Source organism: Rana temporaria, chromosome 4 (genome assembly GCF_905171775.1).
Source record: "Rana temporaria chromosome 4, aRanTem1.1, whole genome shotgun sequence".
In the NCBI taxonomy this organism is placed as follows: Eukaryota; Metazoa; Chordata; class Amphibia; order Anura; family Ranidae; genus Rana; species Rana temporaria.
Window position 1 is genome coordinate 204,895,290 of NC_053492.1, and position 22,309 is coordinate 204,917,598.

General features: G+C 42.8%; 1 protein-coding gene across 3 annotated transcripts in view; it reads left to right on the forward strand.

The window, feature by feature from the left end:
• The window catches only part of DVL3 (dishevelled segment polarity protein 3), a 190,045-nt gene that overhangs the window by 66,079 nt on the left and 101,657 nt on the right, over positions 1 to 22,309 (forward strand). For all 3 annotated transcript variants that reach the window (XM_040349745.1, XM_040349743.1, XM_040349744.1), the window contains exon 3: positions 6,662 to 6,783. In XM_040349745.1, the coding sequence (XP_040205679.1) occupies positions 6,662 to 6,783 (122 nt within the window). The remainder of the gene's footprint in view (positions 1 to 6,661; positions 6,784 to 22,309) is intronic.

Here is a 22,309-nt window from a genome sequence, read left to right on the forward strand (position 1 = left end):
ATTTCAGCTAAACATTTTTTTTTTCCTTTAGTGACCCTTTAACCTCTTCCATACCGGGCAGTTATACACACTTCCATACCAGGCCTATTCTGGCACTTCTCTCCTACATGTACAAATCATAATTTTTTTGCTAGAAAATTACGCAGAACCCCCAAACATTATATATGTTTTTTTTAGCAGACACCCTAGGGAATAAAACGACGGTCATTGAAACCTTTTATCTTGCACGGTATTTGCGCAATAATTTTTCAAACGCCTTTTTTTGGGAAAAAAATTGTTTCATGAATTAAAAAAATTTAAAAACAGTAAAGTTAGCCCAATTTTTCTGTAAAATATGAAATATGATGTTACACCGAGTAAATAGATACCTAACATGTCACGCTTTAAAATTGCGCACACTCATGGAATGGCGCCAAACTTCGGTACTTAAAAATCTCCATAGGCAACGATTTGACATTTTTTACAGGTTACCAGTTTAGATTTACAGAGGAGATCTAGTGCTAGAATTGTTGCTGGCACTCTAACGCACGCGGCGATACCTCACATATGTGGTTTATACAGCGTTTACATATGTCGGCGGGACTTGCGTGTGCGTTCGCTTCTGCGCGCAAGCTACCGGGGACAGGGGCGTTAAAAAAATAAATTTTTATTTCTTTTTTTTTTTATATATATTTATTTCTTTTTTTACATTTTTTTTTTAAATTTTTTATTTTTTTTTATCACTTTTATTCCTATTACAAGGAATGTAAACATCCCTTGTAATAGGAATGTGTGTGACAGGTACTCTTTATGGAGAGATGCAGGGTCAATAAGACCCCACATCTCTCCTCCAGGCTGGAAAGCATGAAATCGGTGAAAAAAAATTCACCGATCTCATGCTTGTGGTTGCTTAGCAGCCGCAATCGCGGCTTTGTTTACTTACGGGGACCCGGGCGTGACGTCATCACATCGCGCCCGGGTCCTCCGACGGTCATAGAGATGACTGGTGACCATCTGGTCACCAGTCATCTCTATGCTTCCTGCGAGCGCCGGACGATTCGTTCTCCGGGCCCCCGATGGCACGGGAGAGCCCGGAGAAGCACCGGATGGCGGCGGGAGGGGGGGGGATGTCCCCTCCCGCCGCCTGTAAGAACGATCTAGCGGCGGAACCGCCGCTATGATCGTTCTTACGTTGTGCAGAATCGCCGGCAGTTTAGAAGGATATCTGAATGATGCCTCTTAGCTGCAGGCATCATTCAGATATCCACCCGGAAAGCCCAGGACGTCATATGACGTCCACTCTGAACGGCAGAAGTTCTTTGTGGACGTCATTTTACTATGGGCTGGTAGGGAAGTGGTTAATCACAAATGCTAAATCGTATACATCTAAATCTAAAGTGCCAGTGTTGATTCATTCTTGTGAAAATCCAAGGTGCCAGGCCATGCTCCCCTCCTGAAATCCCTGCTCAACAGTATGATTCAAGAAGGCATGGCACTGTATGATTTATTGAAGGTTTAAAAGCAGTTACACTTACAAAGTTGTGAAAAATTCAAGCATGTACTTGGACTGGGATCACTTCTGCGGCATGCCAGCTGTGACGAGTTGGCAACACCATATCTGGAACGCACACCACGGCGGTGATCCCAGTCCAAGCTTGAATTTTTGTCGGTGTAATTGCTTTTAAACCTTCAATAAATCAAACCGTATTATGCTATGGAAATCTTTCTCTTGATTGAATTGCATACCAAAACCTTGCTGAGAACCCTATATTCAGAGGAGAAGTAAGGAGCCACATTCAATTGATTTTAGGAGGGGCGCACGGAGTTGCACCTTGGATTTTCACAAAGGATCAACACTGGCACTTTGTCTGCACTGATGGACTATTTGATGCACTGACACTTTTTTTATATTTAGATGTATATGATTTAGCAAATATGATTAAGTATATGGAAGCAGCACCAAGTTTAATTGCTTTTTGTTGACAGATGTGAACAGTTCACTGTGCCATCCAAAAAGTTAAGCTCAAGCACGTGTACAAAGAAGGCATATCTGAACATGATCCAGAAATGTCACTGTCTTCTATAGGCCAATGCTCATTTAAAATGGTCTATTGCAAAGTGGAAAACTGTACTGTGTTCAGATGAAAGAAAATGTTGACATTCTTTTTGGCAAATGTGGGACTCAGTTCTGGGTGCTTAACTGGCCTGTCGGCAGTCCAGACCTATCACCAATTGAAAATCTTTGTTGTATTTTTTTGTTTAGAGATGCTCCAAAGACCATTTTCTTCTCTCAAAACTCCAGCAACTGGAAAGAGAGGGCATGCTATACCCTGATGAACATGGGTCCTGCCCCAACATCTTTGGAATTAGGGTTGTACTTTGCCATCAAAGTACTTTTTTATTTTTTTATTTTACTAAAATGGTATTCTCCACTTTTTGGTATGCTTTCATTTTTGGATAGAAAAAAGGTCCTGGACTGCCGCTCTCCTTAAAACGATGTCTTTATTATACAAATAAAATCCAAAAAACAACCAAAGCGATGAAGTGAACAAATGGAAAAAGGTGGCTGACATGTTTCACATCATGTGATGCTTACTCGTAGCTAGTGAACAGTGACAAAAACCTGTATTTTAAAAAGAGGGGAAAAAGGTGAATGGGGCGTTTCACCAGTTAACCCACAGGTGATCGTTGGTCAATAGAACACTTTGATGAACCCTGATGTGTCACACATGGAATACTATCGTGTATGGGATTAAATAAATAAAATCTCATACTAGTGATAAAAGATGATATAAAAAAAAAAAAACACCATGTGTGAAACAAATATATATTATAACCAATATGGTGAAAAAAGTGATGTGTGTGTATACCATAAATTTAATAAAGTATTTGACAGTACAAAAATAAATAAATGAATGTGAAATAGGAAAAAATTGTGTATCAGTATGTATATAAACACACACGGACATATAAGATGTCACAAAAATCACACACTATTTGTTTACTGTGATATAAGGTGTTGTGAAATGAACATATATGGCTTAAAAGTTGATATAATAGGCTCATATAATGGTCTAAATCAGGGATCTGCAATTAGCGGACCTCCAGCTGTTGCAAAACTACAAGTCCCATCATGCCTCTGACTCTGGGTGTCATACTTGTGGCTGTCAGAGTCTTGCTATGCCTCATGGGAATTGTAGTTCTGCAACAGCTGGAGGTCCGCTAATTGCATATCCCTGGTCTAAATGATCATTAGTGAATGATATCAAGTGTAGAGCTCATTAAAAAAACAGCAACTTTTTATATATGTAAATCACAAATAAGTGGTTAATATAATACTATATTTTTACATAACGACCGCCCACTGTATATATACGTCCTCTTTTTAAAGATGGATATCTCGGTAACGGCAGCAGCTGCTGCCACAACTGAGGTATCCATCTTTACAGTGGGCGGCCGTGTAATTGATAACGGCGGTCTCCGCGGCGGATTCGCCGCGAGATCGCCGTTATCGGTGGCGGGAGAGGGGCCCTCCCGCCGCTCTTCCGTGCTCTCCGCCGCTTACCGGAGCCGTCGGTAGCGGCGGAGGAGATCGGATGCTGCTGCCTGGTGTGTGAGGACTTGAGTGAGGGCAAGATGGCCCCCACCCGTCCTCATAGCTTTGCTGGGCGGAAGTGACGTCAAAACGTCAGTCCCGCCCAGCCTCTTAAAGAGCCAATTTTTTTTGTTATTTTTTTAAATGACAAATTTTCCTTTTTTTCTTGCATTTAAGTCTAAATATGAGATCTGAGGTCTTTTTGACCCCAGATCTCATATTTAAGAGAACCTGTCATGCTTTTTTCTATTACAAGGGATGTTTACATTCCTTTTTAATAGGAATAAAAGTGATATATTTTTTTTTTATTATTTTAGTGTAAAAAATAATAAAATCAATAAAAATAAATAAGAAAACAAAAAATATTTTTTTTTAAAGCGCCCCGTCCCGACGAGCTCGCGCGCAGAAGCGAACGCATACGCGAGTAGCGCCCGCATATGAAAACGGTATCGTTGGAGCGAGAGCAATAATTATAGCCCTAGAGCTACTCTGTAGCTCAAAAAATGCAACCTATAGAATTTTTTAAACGTCGCCTATCGAGATTTTTAAGGGTAAAAGTTTGACGCCATGCCACGAGCGGGCACAATTTTAAAGCGTGACATGTTGGGTATCATTTTACTCGGCGTAACATTATCTTTCACAATATAAACAAATTGGGCCAAATTTATTGTTTTATTTTTTAATTCAAAAAAGTGAATTTTTTCCAAAAAAAGTGCGCTTGTAAGACCGCTGCGCAAATACGGTGTTACAAAATGTATTGCGATGACCGTCATTTTATTCTCTAGGGTGTTAGAAAAAAAATATATAATGTGCTATAGTTGACCAAAGCTTGATGTCAAATCTTGCACCTCTTAACCACTTCCTTACTGGGCACTTAAACCCCTTCCTGACCAGAGGACTTTTTGCGATTCGGCACTGCGTCGCTTTAACTGACAATTGCGCGGTCGTGCGACGTGGCTCGAAAACAAAATTAACGTCCTTTTTTCCCCACAAATAGAGCTTTCTTTTGGTGGTATTTGATCACCTCTGCGGTTTTTATTTTTTGCGCTATAAACAAAAATAGAGCGACAATTTTGAAAAAAAAAAAATATTTTTACTTGTTGCTATAATAAATAGCTCAATTTTTTTTTTTTACGTTTTTTTTTATCCTCAGTCTAGGCCGATACGTATTCTACATATTTTTAGTAAAAAAAAAAAAAAAAAAATCGCAATAAGCGACTGGTTTGCGCAAAAGTTATAGCGCCTACAAAATAAGGGACAGAATTATTATTATTATTTTTATTTTTTTACTAGAAATGGCGGCGATCTGCGATTTTTATTGGGACTGCGACGTTATGGCGGACACTTTTGACACGTTTTTGGCGCCATTCACATTTATACTGCAATCAGTGCTATAAATATGCACTAATTACTGTATAATTTTTTTTTTTACTAGAAATGGCGGCGATCTGCGATTTTTATTGGGACTGCAACGTTATGGCGGACACATCGGACACTTTTGACACATTTTTGGCGCCATTCACATTTATACTGCAATCAGTGCTATAAATATGCACTAATTACTGTATAAAAATTTTTTTTTACTAGAAATGGCGGCGATCTGCGATTTTTATTGGGACTGCGACGTTATGGCGGACACATCGGACACTTTTGACACATTTTTGGCGCCATTCACATTTATACTGCAATCAGTGCTATAAATATGCACTAATTACTGTATAAATGTGACTGGCAGGGAAGGGGTTAACACTAGGGGGTGAGGAAGGGGTTAAATGTGTATCCTAATTAGTGTTCTAACTGTGGGGGAGGGGGGGTGACTGGGGGGGGGGGGGGTGACCGATCTGTGTCCCTATGTACAAGAGACACAGATCCGTCTCCTCTCTCCCCTGACAGCACCGCTGTCTGCGAGAGCCGGGAATGAGAGATGATCTCATATGTAAACATATGAAATCATCTCTCATTGGCCGCACAGATCGCCTAGGAAACGGCCGCTCCGATTGGCCGTTCACGGCGATCTGTGACTGGCTGTGTCCAAGGGACACGGCCAGCACAGCAGTTCCCCGCTGCGCGCTCGGGAGCGCGCGCGGGGAACGCGAAAAGGGGCGGCCGTAAAAACACGGCCTCCCAGAGAAGTAGAGCCACCCGGCGGCCGTATATAGTCGTACGGCCGTCGGGAAGTGGTTAAGGAACATAATTACATAATAATGGTTCCCATTTGCGATCTCACTTCCTCCAACAAGGATGTTAAACAATGACATGAAGTTTGTGCCATAGTGATGTTATTGAGGGAGTCTCACTTATCCCGCTGCAGACAAAGGGACCACTGAACTAATCCAGTCCAATGTAACAAAACAATCAAAAATACAAAAACGGCACAAAAGAAATCTGAATCCTGTTCTCCCTGCCACCACTTCAAAACCTAGCCATCCATAACCTCATGTATGATCACATCAAAAAACCTTGAATATATAAATGACATGGGTTGGATGGTATATATAATGTGGGAGGGAAAATGTTAAGGAAAAACTTGCTGAATAGTGATTGTATTAGAGGGAGTCTCACTTATCCCGCTGCAGACTGAGTGACCAAAAAAAAAAAAGGCACTATAAGATGCATGCCAAAATTTCCCATATGTGATCTTGCTTCCTCCAACATGAATGTTAAATAATAAACCTAAAAATTTGTGCCATGTACTGAACTAGTCCGGTCCAATATGCTTTCATTTTTCCTATTGTGAAAGAATCTGAGATTGCAGAATCGTTGCATTCTGTTTTATGTTGATTTTACACAACATCCCAACTTTTTTGGAATTGGGGTTGTAGTAAGTTTAAAAAATACCTTTATGAAATTGGATATTCTCTTGATGCTGTCACCAGAGAAGGCATTTAATGTCTTTGTTGAACTACCTTGGTAGTTAAGCTGTGGCTGAGCAATTCAGAACAAATTTCTTGGTTTCACCACATGGTGGTGGCAAAAACATTATTATAGTAAGGGCTGTGGGAGATGTTTGAATTTTGCAAATCTGAAATTCATATTTTATAAAAACGCAACCATTCATGTTTTCTGAAATTTGGTTTGTCTTAACAGCTTGTATCTGCTGATGGCTCGCAATCAGATAGTGGCTCTGTCTGTGCTGATAATCAGTCTGATTTGCCTCCACCGATTGAAAGAACAGGAGGAATTGGAGATTCTCGGCCACCATCATTTCAGTAAGTATATGCACTAAATCTACTAGTCATATTACTATTTAATTATATTCCAAAAGTGAATATTACTTTTGGGGAAAGAGGATTGGGCTGTGAAAATTCTGCATGGAAAGTAAACAAATTCAGGGGGATACTAAACTGTGTTTTTTAAAAGCATTAAGTGAACCTCACAAGTGTTTAAGAGCAAACAGACTGAAGTGTAGTGGTCTTCAAATCGGTATTTGTGGATATCCCTTGTATCCTAGGCCACAAACCTTTTGAATTGTGATTTTTGGCGAGCCTAGCACACAGAGACGTGTAGCTTGGGAGGAGGGATAGCTAAATCCGATCCTCTATACACCGTGATTGGGCCATTTGTTGGTGTCTAGCTCCTTTTCCCTTTTGCCTGTGTGATAACTGTCAGTTGACAATGTGCTGAACTAAACCAAATAAAGCCCTCAAATGGCTGGTGTCATAGCTAATCACATGTGCAGCACCATGGAAACTATAAATCTAAACAATGCCTAAGATTGCACGTTCCTCTGCCGAAAAGCATAGGAAAGTTTTTAGTTCTGCTTAAAGGCCCCCCTTTGTCAAATGCTAACAATTTAGTGGGCAGTAGAGCCTCTAGCATTAGACAGTTGAATCATGTGGCAGTTTAGAGTGCTGTGTTCTTGGGGGGGCATTGCAAGAGATATACGTGTTTACCTCCTTTTGTTAATAATTACTTCACTGTGTCGGTCTTCGTTATTTTCTGGATCCCTGATATAAACATTCTGTAATTTAATGTCAGAACAGTTTGAATTTTTTTTTTTCTGATCTGTGACTCAGTGTTGAAGCTAGATCTTGGGCATGACCGGCAACTGTCATTTTTAGAAAGTGGTCATCCCATATTTCTCTTATGAGAGGTCAGCTTTACCTTTGGGTGGACATTGAGGCTTCATGTACAGCCTGAGCCTGGCTGGCTTTATAGCTTTCATTAATTTCACAAGCAGAGTCCCTTTCACAAGTAGTCCCCAAGGTTTCTGCACTACAGCACCATTTGTTGTTACCTTAGGGAAGGTCACATTATTAAATGGCAATGTTCTAATGTGTTTTTTTTTTTTTCCCCTGCTGCTCTCGCAGTGTGTGGTGGCGTAGAGTAATGCCCCACCAGTTTCCTCTTTGCATCAATGAGATTGTAACCAGTGCCTTTTTGAATTATGAAAATTGTCTGTGTCCCACACTTTTCCTGGATAGGCTGGATTAACGCTGTAAAAATGTAAATTTTTGCCCAAAAGTGTATATTGCTTTCATACCCTTCAGGTGCTGGTTCTGCCACATTTTTTTCAGAATAGAATTTAGAGGTTTATTTGGGCTAACAAACTTCAACAAACGTCCTAGGATCTCCCAAGCGACCCTCTTGACACATAGGCTACAGGGGTGTCTGGGGGTTCTGAACATGGTTAAATACTATCTGGCCCAGATTTCCCAATTATCCCTGCTTCATGCCTCGGTAGATGTTCCCCTGTGGACACTCCTGGAATTGCCCAACTGCGCTCCCATCACCGTGCCATCCCTCCTCCTGGCTCCCTCATAATCTTCGCCCAGCGTTACTGAGTCCACTTATACATCATAGCCTACAAGTTTGGGATTCTGCACGGTTCTCCACTGGCCTCATTTCCTCCATTTCTTTTTTTGTTTTACCCCCTGCTTCCTATCACCAACAACCTTTTATTCTTAGTGGTAACGAGACTTGGCAACTGAGATGGCGTTGGATGACTGGAGCGGGGGCCTGGTCCTCTGTGGTCAAATGCTTATATAACACAACCACTTTAGAGACAGCATATAAGGTGCTTTTACATTGGTGTTGTGTTCCGACCCACATTGCCCATGCCAATAAATCCTCCAATGACCACCGTTTTTGGGGCTGTGGCTATTTTAGTTTCTGGTGCCGTGTATTTGGCTTCTTATTTACTTTGCTTCACCACCCTATACCAAAAGAAGCCAAGTTTGCCTTATTGCATTGTCTCATGCCGGTCCTTTTCGCCCCTCAGCGGAAGCTTGTTACTTATTTCAGTCAGCCAGAACAATTGCCCAAGCCTGGAAAAAAAAAATCTGTCCCCTTCCAGGGGGTGAGAGATTGCATGACCGCGTTGATGCTTAACGAACTTATGTCCAGCAAAGACTCCCATGCGAAGTTCCTTGAGCGTTTGGGAACTATGGCTGTCATATGCTTTTGCCACCCTCTCCCAGTCAACTTGCTCTTAATTTCTTGTTACTACTCCATGTATTGAAGGCATCTGCCAGTGATTTTAAATTGTTGCATTTCTTGCTCAGGTGCTGGAATGCTGGGCATTATTTTAGGACTTTTAGAGAACATAGATTACAGGGGTCACAAGTGATCTTAAAGGGTCACTAAAGGAAAAAAAATGTTTTGCTGGAATGACTGTTTACAGGGTATAGAGACCTAAAAGTTAACTGAGTCCTTTTAAAAATGATTACAAATAGATAAAAATCAATCATAATGTGCCTGCAGGTTAGTTTCACTTTTAAACTGGTTTCATGTTCCTGTGAACTAGAGAGACACACAGAACAAAAACAAACAAATCCAGGGCAGTGTTTTGTTTTTAAAATTAATCTGATTGGTTCTGTTAAAGGGTCACTAAAGGATTTTTTTTTTTAGCTTCCTTTACATTACTGCAGTCCTGGTTTCATGTCCTCATTGTTCGTTTTTGCTTTGTTGCTGTAATACTGCTCTGTTGTGGACACTTCTGGTTGTCTGGCTCCTTATGAAAAAAGTCATGGGAGACTTTAGTTTCGTTTTCCTAGCCATGACTCTCTATGGCATTGTTTATCAACTCCAGTCCTCGAGGCGCCCCAACTGGTCATGTTTTCAGGCTTTCCATTATTTTGCACAGGTGATTCGATCAGTTTCACTGCCTTAGTAATTACCACAGCTGTTTCAATTAAGGGAAATCCTGAAAACATGACCTGTTGGTGCGCCTTGAGGACTGGGGTTGAGAAACACTGCTCTATGGCACTGTCCAGCACAGAGGCTTGAAATAACATGCAAAGACTAAACTAGTTTCAGTTTCGATTTTGCATCTAGGAGGCACATTATGATTGTTTTTTATCTATTTTTAATCATTTTTAAAAGGAATCAGTTAACTATTATGTCTCTCTATACCCTGTAAACAGTCATTTCAGCAAAAAAAAAAAAAATTCCTTTAGTGATCCTTTAAGTTTTAGACACACAGCAATGACAGCTTAGACCACCGTGAAAAGCTCCCAGTGCTGTGGTTATAAGGAAACGGACAACCAGGAAGTGTGGAGATCAGAGCAGAATTACAGCAACGTCAAAGCAAAAACAAACAATAAGGACAAGAAACCAGTACTGCAGTAAGGTAAAGGAAGCTATTTAAAAAAAAAAAATGTCCTTTAGTGATCCTTTAAGTATACCATTGCTCCCCTAATTGATGCTGGCTGTTACTCCTAAGCTTTAAAACAGCCAAAGTCTGCTCACCCCCTAGCAATGGGGTCACGAAGATTGTCAAAACCAGTTCAGGCTTTTTCAGTCCACTCGTCTCACCCGGAGAAGATTTTTATTCTTGCAAAATGCTTTACTTAAATATCCTAGTGAGGAAATGTTCTTGCAAAAGTGGGGCAGTTCCTGTGGTAGATCTTCCATTTTTTTGTCCTAACAGGACCCTCAAAGCCTTGTAGTGGATAATCTCATGGACAAGAGATTAGAGGTCCCTTTTTTAAGGCTCTCTTCTAGTTGGTTTTACCATGACACCTGCGGTTGCTTCCATGTCAGTCTGTTAGACCATTGCTATCTGGACTTGGTGCATGGTCCATGATCCTAGCTCAATCCCAATGGATGATTCAGGCAGTCTCAGGCATCTGAGTCCAGAGTGTTCTCTTTTAGGGGCTACAAACATAAAGTTTTTCACTTTTTTTTTTGCCTTTTCCCCACTTTTTTTTTTTTTTTCAAACTTCCCTCTTTTGATTAAGGTGGGCAGATATTGCTGCAGTTCATCTCCATCTCATTTCCCCTGTACCAAATGAGGATTGCTTTCAAGTCTTCTTCACAGACCTCTACGTTTCTCAATCCAAATGAAGTAGTCTGGCCTATTCTGAATCCATCTACCCATCAATATCCGAGAGCTCATGGTGATTCGGTGGTCCCTTCAACCCATGACCCTTCGATTGCAAGGGCATCGAATGAGCATCCACTCAGAAAATGCCATGGACATGACTTGTATTAACCATCAATGAGGCACCAAAATCGTGGCTCTAAAGCAGTGGTCTCCAAAGTGCGGCCCGGGGGGCCAGATGCGGCCCTTTGCTTGCTTTTATCCAGCCCTTGGGGCACTATTTCATTCACTGACGCCAACAATAGGGGATATTTTCTCCTACTGACACCAACAATGGGGCCCAATGACATTAACAAAGGGGTCCAATGACCTCATCGATGGGTCACAATTCTTCCTAATGACACCAACAATGGGACTCAATAAACGGGGCACAGTTACTCCCACTGAAACAATAGGGCGTTCATTTTTCCCACTGATGTCGGGACCTTTTTGACTCCCACTGACCACTGTCCGGCCCTCACAAACTCTGAAGGACATTAAACTGGCCCTTTGCTTAGACAGTTTGGAGACCCCTGCTTTAAAGGAATCACACTTGACTTTCGCACCCTGTCTGGCATCCACATCCCTGGTGTGGAAAACTAGCTGCCGGACTTTCTGTCATTCATGTCTGGATTCAGGGCAATGGGCAGAATGGTGGGATGCATTTTAAGACACTTGTCACAGGTGGGGGACACTGAACATGGAATTTAAAGTGTCCAGATTTCAAAGACTGGGCAGAGTTGTTGCCAGGTCTATAGACCATCAGGTCTTCATAGTTTAATCTCTGATGCCTTGAGATCGGTACAATTGCATTCTGCTCTTCCTAATGCTCCCTTATCTGCTCCACATGACAGAGGTTGAGGGCATTCTGTGGATTTCATCAACCAGATTAATCCAGGAGAACATGGTACTTGGACATACTCCTGGCAGACTTTGCATGGGCCCTCCTGAATCACCTGAACCTTCTGTTCCAAAAGCCAGTACACCATCCTGCTCTTGGTCGTTAGGCTTGTGTACTTTAGGACCTGGAACTACAACAGTCAAGTCATTCAATCTATCTGGAACGTTGGTTTACTTGGTGACAGGCAAGGAAATTTCATCCTGAATTCTCCATGGGATGCAGCCTATCCTCTCTACAGTCTAATCTGGATCAACTTCTGGTTTTGAATACCATCAAAAGTCACATCTTGGCTATTCAGTTTCAGACTGTTGGCCTCTCATTCCTCTAGTAAGGCTCTTGTGTAGGAGTCACACAGTTCACATCCTGTACACGCCCCTTTTCTCTTTTGGCTCTTAACATGCTTGTATCTGCCCTTCAGAAGACAAAAAGTGTCTTGTTAGTATCACCTCTGCAAAAAGGTGCTTTGGGGTGGGGGTGCGTTCGCCTTTCCTGACCTGCAGCGCTACATGCTTGGATAAGGGTCTGGTATGGTTTCTGGACACCGTGTGGGGTGTGTTTGTGTGTGTGTGTTTTTGGCGTGGGGTTCCCCCTCAAGATCCTAAGACACCAATGATGGGGCACTAGAGCTTCAAGATCGTTAAAAAAAAAAAAAAAACACAATCTCAATTCAACATCCCCCTCACGATCTTAATCCAGCAATTCCAGAATTGCGGAGCCGTTCTCTGCTCACAGCTGTCAAAGAAAAAAAGTCAGCGAAGTTGCTCAGCGCTGAGATAAAAAAAAAAAAAAAACATTGTATCATTCGGTTCTTTTAGTTAGGTCCTTTTTTTTTTTTTTTTTTTTTTTTTAACCACTAAAGACTAAGCCTTTTTTTGACACTTATTGCTTACAAGTTAAAATCAGTTTGTTTTTGCGAGAAAATTGCTTAGAAACCCCAACATTTATTTGTTTTAGACCCTAGAGAATAAAATGGTGGTTGTTGCAATATTCTATGTCGCACTGTATTTGCGTAGCTGTCTTTTTTTAAAACGCCTTTTTTGGGAAAAAAATACTGTTCAATGAATAAAAAATAAAGTAAAGTTAGCCGTATTTTTTTGCATAATGCAAAAGATTTTATACCGAGAATCGTAATAGCATCGTGATTTTTATTCTAGGCAGAAAAAAATTGTGATTCTCATTTTATCCAGAATCGTGCAGCTCTGTGGGACACCATTCCATTCACTGACACCAATAATGGTGCACCATTCCTCCTATTAAAACCAATAATGGGGCATTGTTTACTTGTACTAATGCTGGGGCATTTTCTACTCCTACTGGCCCCCTCAAAAGCCTGGAGAACAGTAACTGACCTTTTTTGTTTAGAAAGTTTGGAGACCCTGGTCTAAAGGATAGGGTTCCCTCCTATCCCTTTTTGAGTTGTATGTACTCTACCAGATCGGTTGATGTTTCATGGAACTTTTCAGCACCATGCACTGGTTTCTCAGATTTGCATGGCTGCCACCTGGTCTTCAGTTTCCCCTTCTTTTTAACCAGATGGATGTTCAAGCCTCTTAACAACGTCTTCTAACCTTTATGCATTCTTTCTAAAAAAAATTATCTTTACAAAGGAAAACCAAATATAACATTGCTTTGCGTAGCCTTGCAGTTCTAACAATGGTAATCTGAAAGAAGGGGGGGGGGGGATTTTTTCCATGTAATGTTTTTGCAGAAATTATTATTTGGTAAAACTAAGAACAATGCTAGGCTCCTGAGTTGCAATATTAGAATGGTGAATCGCAAAAGGGTGGGTCCTAAGGCTCTAAGTAAGGCCGCTTTCACGCATATGGACTGTTCATCTGTTTTTTATCCATCCGTTGACAGATGAAAAATGGACATGCAGGCAGTCTTATGGAAAAATGGATGATTATCCATTTATATCCGTTTTCATCCGCTTCCTTGAAAATCATTTTTTTTTTTTTTTTTAAGGATGAAAGACCCATGTCATCAGCTTTAGGAGCTGAAGTCGTAACAACCAGCCACTCATCTGTCAACGGGGATTCATAAAGCTGAAGCTGACTGTCGTCGGCTTTTTTTTATATATATATATATACATACTTTATAGCGCCAAAAAGGAGCGGTCATTCGGGCCTGCCACTAAAGTAAACAAAGGGCCGGGGTCACCTGGTAGAGATACTGGACGCCACCCCTTTTGTTTCAGTGGCAAGCCTGAATGACAGCTCCTTCTCTGCGCTTTAAAATATAGAAAAAAAGCAGACAATTTATATTTTAAAGCGGACAATGACAGTCGGCAAGTGATGGAGACTGTCTGTACAGACTGCCCCCTCGCTGTGTGTACTACTTTTTCTCTCCTGCCCCTCTCCTTGTACACTTGTCCCCCCCCCCCCCCCAGAAAGAGGGACTATTGCCCCCCCCCTATGTAATGGCAATAAAACCATAAGTAAAAATAAAAAAAAAATCATAATTTGAGCCTGCCTACATAAAAATAAAACTGCAATTGTGCTGAATGTCATTGCACATGCCAGAGTGAGATCAATCATTTTATCACCAGAGCTTATGGGCAACGCTCAACTGATGTGTAGCACCTGTAGGGGCTTTTAAAACATCACCTATTGAAAATATAGGATATTGACCTTTTTTCGTTATTTCACGCAATTTTAGTGATTGTCGTGTTTGGCATCTATTTACTCGGTGCAAGTTCATCTTTTATTTTACAAAAAAAATTGTAAATTGTGTTGTGTGCCCTTAAATTTTACTTTAGTGTTTACTGAAATGTTGCGTTTTATACACTGTTTTGCTTCTATTATGTGACATAAAAAATTGGAACTACCCCAAATTCTTTAGGTGGTCTCTGTTTTCAGAAAATTATATAATGGTTGGGGGTATTAGTGTCACTAAACCCAGTAATATGAAAAAGTAAATCACACACACGGTGCCTATAGCTTATAAAACTTTTTACATTAAAACACTGCCACATTTATTCCCCTTTTTTTTTTTTTTTTTTTTTTTTTTTTTTTTGATGATCTGTATACCACGGTTCCATGATGAATGGAATTTGGTTACGAAAGACGGAGAGATGGTGAAGGTTTTTATATGAGAGAGGACTGCGGTGCGGTTTGGGTCTGACACACATTCCTCTAACGTTTAATGTCACTCATTTTATAGGTGTCATAGTGTGGAATGGACACCCACGGACGTAGGCCCAGAGCAGACAACACAGGACAGTAAAAATCATGGACTATCGATTAGCATTGAGCCAGGGTGTCCACCAATCGGCAGAGACTAGCAAAGCCTCTACACAACATAACCATATAGCTAGCGGTTACTGCATTGTAAGAGTGAAGAAGCCAAAGCTGTGAACATAATTTCTGAGGTATATGAGAACAATTGCTGTTTAACATTTCTATGCAGGCACTGGGCCAGCCCAAAAAAACTCAACCAGAGTTTCTGAAGTACAGCAGGGAGGTGACCGCTGGCCAGGGAAACGCATCTTGAATGGTGGATATGATCCAAACAAAAGGAAAAAAAAGTACAACTCAAGCACTGTTCTGGTGCTGGGGGAGACAATCGCTGAAAAGCCTGCCACAGTGCAGGGGGCCCAGCTGGGGGGTGCGGGCATGCTGTGGAACATAGCCTAATATGAAGGGGAAAATGTTCCATTTCACAGCAAGGAGGGGGTGAAGGGAATGGGGGAAGCAGCTTTAGAAAACATGGTGGTTTGCCAGGTGTCGTGGGTCAGGTGAGGCCAGCCAGGTACACGGATCACGTATTTCAGGTTCTTGAACCGTAGCTGGCGCTTGACTTTGCGGCGACGCTGGAGCTCAGCGGAGAAATCTGGATAGACTGCCACCTTCCCATTGTGGAATGATGTATTACCTTTTTCCCTGGATAACCTGAGACTGACGTCTCGTTCTCTGAAGTTCATGAATTTAGCTATAAAGGTGCATGGGGGGGGGGGGCGGGCACCACTAGAAAGGGGGTCTGGCAGCCAAGACGGTGAGCACGTTCCATGACGAAGGAGGTTAAAAAGGTGGTGAGCAGGTTTTCCAAGAATGTCTGTGGATCTGTGCCCTTCGCACCCTCAGGCAGACCCACAAAGCGAAGGTTGCAGCGTCTCAGCCTGTTCTCCATGTCATCCTGCTTTTGCATGACTGAGTGGAGCTGATGTTGTAATTGCTTAATGGAGATCTGCAGTGGGGGCAATTTGTCACTACTTGGCTGATCCGTCTTAGTCTCTGATACACGGTCACGCAACTTCTGGAAATCATGCCTGAGCAGGGAGAGTTCCGCTTTCACCTCCTCAATTTTAGAAGTCAGGGTGGTCTGGCACTGTGATGTGGCACTTGTGAGATAGTCTCAAGTACCTGTCTCCAGCAGCTTGTTCAGGCTCAGCGCCATCTTCTCTCATTTGCTGATAGCTTCAGATGCCCATTTGGGGGGCGACATCTTGGGATGTGCTGTGCCCCAGGAATGAAACAGGCGACAGGAACAGGTAGGATAACTCGAGGGTTGCTGAAAATAAGATTAATGGCTTGCGGAGCTTTCAGCTAAAGCATCCTACACCATGCCGCTTCAGGCCACGCCCCCAATGGTAAAGGTTTTCAATAAATTATTTTTTACGAACAGTCTACTGACTGGAATGGTACCAGCTGACTGGAGAAAAGTTAATGTAGCACCAATATTTAAAAAGGGCCAAGATGCATCCCAGGGATTACAAACCAGTTGGCCTATCCATTGTATGCAAGCTCTTGGAGGGGATAAGGGACTATATATACAAGATTTTAGTAATGACAACGTTATTAGCAATAATCGGCATTAATTCATGAAGAATCTATCTTGCCAAACCAATCTATTAACCTTTGATGAGGTGGTGATCTGCCATCTAAATAAAGGAAGGCCCGTAGACGTGGTGTAGCTGGATTTTGCAAAAAGTTTTGATACGTTTCCCCATAAATGTTTACTGTACAAAATAAGGTGGACCATAGGGTGAGTACATGGATTGAAAACTGTCTACAGGGGTGAGTTCGGAGGGTAGTGATAAATGAGTACCTTGAATGGTTCGCGGTGGAAAGTGGGGTCCCCCATGGTTCTGTCCTGGGACCAATCCTATTTTAATCTAATTCATAAACGACCTGGAGGATGGGATAAACTGCTGAATCCCTGTATTTGCAGATGATGCTAAGCAGGGCAATAACTTCTTTGTGGGATTTGGAAACCTTGCAAAAAGATCTGAACAAATTAATGGGGTGAGTAACTACATGGCAAATGAGGTTTATTGTAGAAACATATTAAATGATGCATTTGGGTGGCAAAAATATGAATGCAATCTACTCACTAGGGGGGGAAACCTCTGGGGGAATCTAGGATGGAAAAGGACCTGGGGGTCCTAGAAAATGACAGGCTCAGCAATGGCATGCTGCTGCAAGCAAAACAGTATATTGGCACGCATTAAAAAAGCGATTTGACTCCAGAGATAAAACGATAATTCTCCCACTCTACAATCCTCTGTTCTGGCCGCACCTGGAGTATGCCGTCCAGTTCTGGGCATCAGTTCTAAGGAGAGAGTCCAGAGAAGGGTAACAAAATGAATAGACTGGAGGACATTGGTTATAAGGAATGGTTACGAGCACTGAACTTTATTCTCTTGAGACTAGACCCTTAAGAGGATATGATTTCAATGTACAAATGCTGTACCGGTGACCCCACGATGGAGATAACTTTTTTCCACGAAAGGGCATTTAATAAGACACGCAACCATTTACAAAAATTTGAAGAAAAGTTGTTTAACCTTAAAGTGATACTAAAGGTTTGATTTGTACTTTTTTTTTTTTTTTAAATAACAAACATGTCATGCTTGCCTCCACTGTGCAGTTAGTTTTGCACAGTGTGGCCCCGATCATCCTCTTTTGGGGTCCCTCGTGGCTCCTCCCCGCATTGGATAACTCCCTAGAAGCGCTTTCCCAGGGGGGAAAGGAGAAGACATCCTGGACTGCCGCACACTGACAAGCGAATCCTTATTAAAAAAAAAAAAAATGGCAAAGAATAAAATCCAAAAAATTGCAAAATTATGCAAAAATCATACAAAGCACAGTCAAAAACAAAAAGTGGCTATGCAGGGGCAAATTCCTAACGCGTTTCACATCAAGGTTAGATGCTTACTCATAGCTGAGGTGTGTGGGATTCAAAGCATATATAAATACAGGGCATCAGAGGTCTCTGAACCAATCGTGACCTCTCTGCACTGCATTCGAATAATGAATGCCTAATTGAATCCGAAACAACTCAAGATCAGAAGAGCACCTGCACGATCAAAAACAACATATGTGCATAATAAAAACGATGATAAAGATTTAACCTGAAACACACCATGTAGTATAAACTCGGAAGTTGAAATATACGTAAAAAATATATATATGTGCGAGACCTAAAGGATGTGCAGAGGAAAATTATGTTCTGTTAATGAATGAATGAAAAAATCTTATATGATCGACTCAAGTATTAATCTGTGACAGAACAACATCAAAGTATCTATATGTTGTACATATTATAGTGATAGTGTAAATAATTGGGAGCATGGCCCAAGATAAGATATATATATATATATATATATATATATATATATATATATATATATATATATATATATATATATATATATATATATATATATATATATATATATATATATATATATATATATATATATATATATATATATTCAAAAAAGTATTTAGTCAGCCACCAATTGTGCGGTGTGTTTGGGATCATTGTCATGCTGAAAGACCCATCCATGTTTCATCTTCAATGCCCTTGCTGATGGGAGGAGGTTTGCACTCAAAATCTCACGATACATAAATCCATTCATTCTTTCATGTACATGGATCAGTCCTCCTGTTCCCTTTGCAGAGAAACAGTCCCAAAGCATGAAGTTGCCACCCCCATGCTTCACAGTAGGTATGGTGTTCTTTGGTTGCAACTCAGCATTCTCTCTCCTCCAAACACGAGTTGTGTTTCTACCAAACAGTATTACTTTGGTTTCATCTGACCATATGACATTCTCCCAATCCTCTTCTGGATCATACAATCTCTAGCAAACCTCAGACGGGCCCGGACATGTACTGGCTTAAGCAGGGGGACATGTCTGGCACTGCAGGATCTGAGTCCCTGGTGGCGTAGTGCGTTACTGATGGTAGCCTTTTACGTTGGTCCCAGCTCTCTGCAGGTCATTCACTAGGACCCCCCGTGTGGTTCTGGAATTTTTGCTTACCGGTCTTATGATCCTTTTGACCCCACGGGGTGAGATCTTGCGTGGAGCCCCAGATCGAGGGAGATTATCAGTGGTCTTGTATGTCTTCCATTTTCTAATTAATGCTCCCACAGTTAATTTCTTCACACCAATAAGCTGCTTGCCTATTGCAGATTCAGTCTTCCCAGCCTGGTGCAGGTCTACAATTTTTTGTTTCTGGTGTCCTTCAACAGCTCTTTGGTCTTCACCATAGTGGAATTTGGAGTGTGACTGTTTGAGGTTGTGGACAGGTGTCTTTTATACTGATAACAAGTTCAAACAGGTGCCATTAATACAGGTAATGAGTGGAGAACAGAGGAGCCTCTTAAAGAAGAAGATGCAGGTCTGTGAGAGCCAGAAATCTTGCTTGTTTCTAGGTGACCAAATACTTATTTCCCGAGGCGTCTTTCAGGACAGCACCTTGAGATATCATGATCCTCCCACTCCATCAGGAAACATTTTCTTTCATCCTTTTAAAAGGAGGCCCCTCCTTGCACTCCTCAGTTTTTGTGTTTCCTCCTCCGGAGGGAGCATCTTCTTGGGAAGGGTCTGATGTCTCAGGTGCTGCCTGAGAAAGGGACTCTTTCCTCTTACCTTTTTTTTTTTTCAGGGACTGTCCGCTCTCCCGTACCACCCGCGCGGCGGTGATGGTAGTCGGGCTCCTCTCTCTCCCGGTGCTCAGTGGAGCCAGCCTTCGGCGATCGTAAGGTGCCTCGTGTTTGCGGGGCGTCGCCATTTTGGCGTAGCCTGGTCGCCGGAGAGGCGCGTCATTTCCGGCGCGCCAGGAGGAGGGGTAGGGCGGACGCTGGAGCCTACTTCCGCTTCCTGGTCCGGCGCAGCGGCGCTATTGGAGTCCGGGAAGCGCCGTGGATGCCACAGAGAAACGCTGATTCCTGCGATGGAGACTGCAGATGCATCAGCGGTGGAGACAGGCACGGGCACCAGCAGGACCTCGGCGGGAAGCAGCAACGTGAGTCTGTTTTCCCCAGGGGTGAGGGTTCTCTCCTTTTTGGGATTTCTCTCTCGGTCTCTTCACTTTTTTCCCTCCAGTGGCATGGGGGCCTGTCAGGGCACGGGTGGACACCTTTTGTTTCCTAAGTGCACCTAGGTGAGGGGGAGGGTCAGGTTTGTTTATTGAGACCGGGTCTCATGCTGGATCCCCCTATATTTTTTTCTTCTCTCCCTGTTCCTTTTTTTTAGGTCAAACCTGAAAAAAAAGAGATGCCCTTCTTGTAAGGAGAAAATGGGGGAAAGTTGGAAGAAGCCTTGGTGTAAGGCATGTATAGCAGCCTTAGTACAGAAGGAGTCAGCCTCAGTCAGAGAGGAATTGATGGCTTCTGTCAAAGATGAGCTTTTGGCCACCTTTCAGACTATGAGAGAGTCGCTAGCTCCTGTCACCATTTCTCAGCCCTCCACATCACAGTCTTCTCAGGAGACAGGGTGGGCTCCTAGGCCCTCTGATAACGAGGGGTCCAGGGATAGTCAGCCTCAGGCCCCCTCTAGTGAGGACTCAGAAAATGAGGAAGAAATAGAGCCTCCCTCAAAATTTAAGTTGTTCCTGGAGGATGTGGATGGCCTCCTCAGGGCTATTTATGCCACTTTAGGTCTCAGTGAGGAAAAGAGGGACTTAAGCCTGCACGATCGCATGTATGCCGGTCTCTGCGAGCCCAAGGGGCGTACATTTCCAGTTCACCCGGTCATCTCCGAAACAATCTTGCGGGAATGGCAGGACCCAGAAAAGAAACCGTTTTTTTCAAAATCCCACAAAAGGAGGTTTCCCTTTGGAGAAGATCCATCAGTCGTGTGGAACAAAATTCCTAAACTCGACGCAGCTTTTTCCCAGGTGTCTAGGTCCACAGACTTATCCTTTGAGGATATGGGGATCCTGAAGGACCCGATGGATAAGCAAATGGATCTTCTCCTTAAAAAAGCCTGGCAGTCTATGGTTAACCTCAAGCCTGCCATGGCTACCACCTGTGTGGCACGCAACTTAGAGTTCTGGTTAGACAAACCAGAAAGGGAGTCCTTTTCCATCCTCCTGCGCCGGCCAATAAGCCGCAATGACTCGACCCTGAGGGTAGGTGGGAGGTTACAGGGGTTCCTTCCGCAGTGGTCAGCTGTATCAAACAACCAGTACATACTGACCACTCTAGCTCAGGGATACGCTATAGAATTCTCAGAAACCCCGCCAAAGAGATTTCTGGTCACCCAGGCCCCAAGGGATCCAGTGAAGTACGTAGCGCTAAAGTCCTCGTTGTTGGAACTTCAACAGCAGGGGGTGTTGGTCAGGGTTCCCCTAGTAGAACAGGGCAGAGGGTTCTATTCCCATGTATTCCTAGTAAGGAAACCTACGGGGAAGTTCAGGCTGATATTAAACTTAAAGCCCTTAAACAGATGTGTCCTGTACAGGAGATTCAAAATGGATTCAATATTCTCAATCCGGAATCTACTGACGCCAGATTGCTACATGGCGTCGATAGACCTGAGGGATGCGTACCTTCACTTACCTATCTCCCCTCAGTCCCAGACGTTACTCAGACTGGCGGTAGAGATGGGGGGTCAAGTTCAGCACTTCCAGTACAGGGCCCTCCCCTTCGGGCTGTCATCATCACCTCGGATTTTTACGAAGGTGCTGGCCGAAGCCTTAGCCCCGCTGCGGCTACAAGGAATAGCAGTCATCCCTTACTTGGACGTCCTCCTCTTCTTTGCTCCCTCAGAGGAAAAATTGTTGAGGGATCTTTCTCTGGCGCGAACCCATTTGGAATCCCTAGGATGGATTTTAAACCTTCAAAAATCCGCCCTGGTTCCTTCTCAGAAGATTCGTTTTCTGGGATACCAGGTGGATTCGCGGAACCAGAGAATTTTTCTCCCCCCCAGAAAAAGCATCCAAGGTCTTGGACACTGTTCGGTTGCTTCAGTCCCATCAGTCTTTGACGGTCAGACAGGTAATGGCATCCCTAGGAATTTTGACCTCCACCATGCCGGCGGTCCAATGGGCGAGGTTACATTTCAGGCCCCTGCAGGCTTTTCTCTTAAAGACATGGGATCGGAAAACCAGTTCTCTGGACACCCGGGTAAAAATACCTGCCCGGGTAGTAAGATCCCTTTACTGGTGGAAAAACCAGCGAGTGCTTGCAGAGGGTCTGGAGTGGTCCTTCCCCGTGGGACTAAGGCTCACCACGGATGCCAGCGCCTGGGGATGGGGAGCGCACCTAGAAGAGAAATTTTCACAGGGGAGGTGGTCAAGGG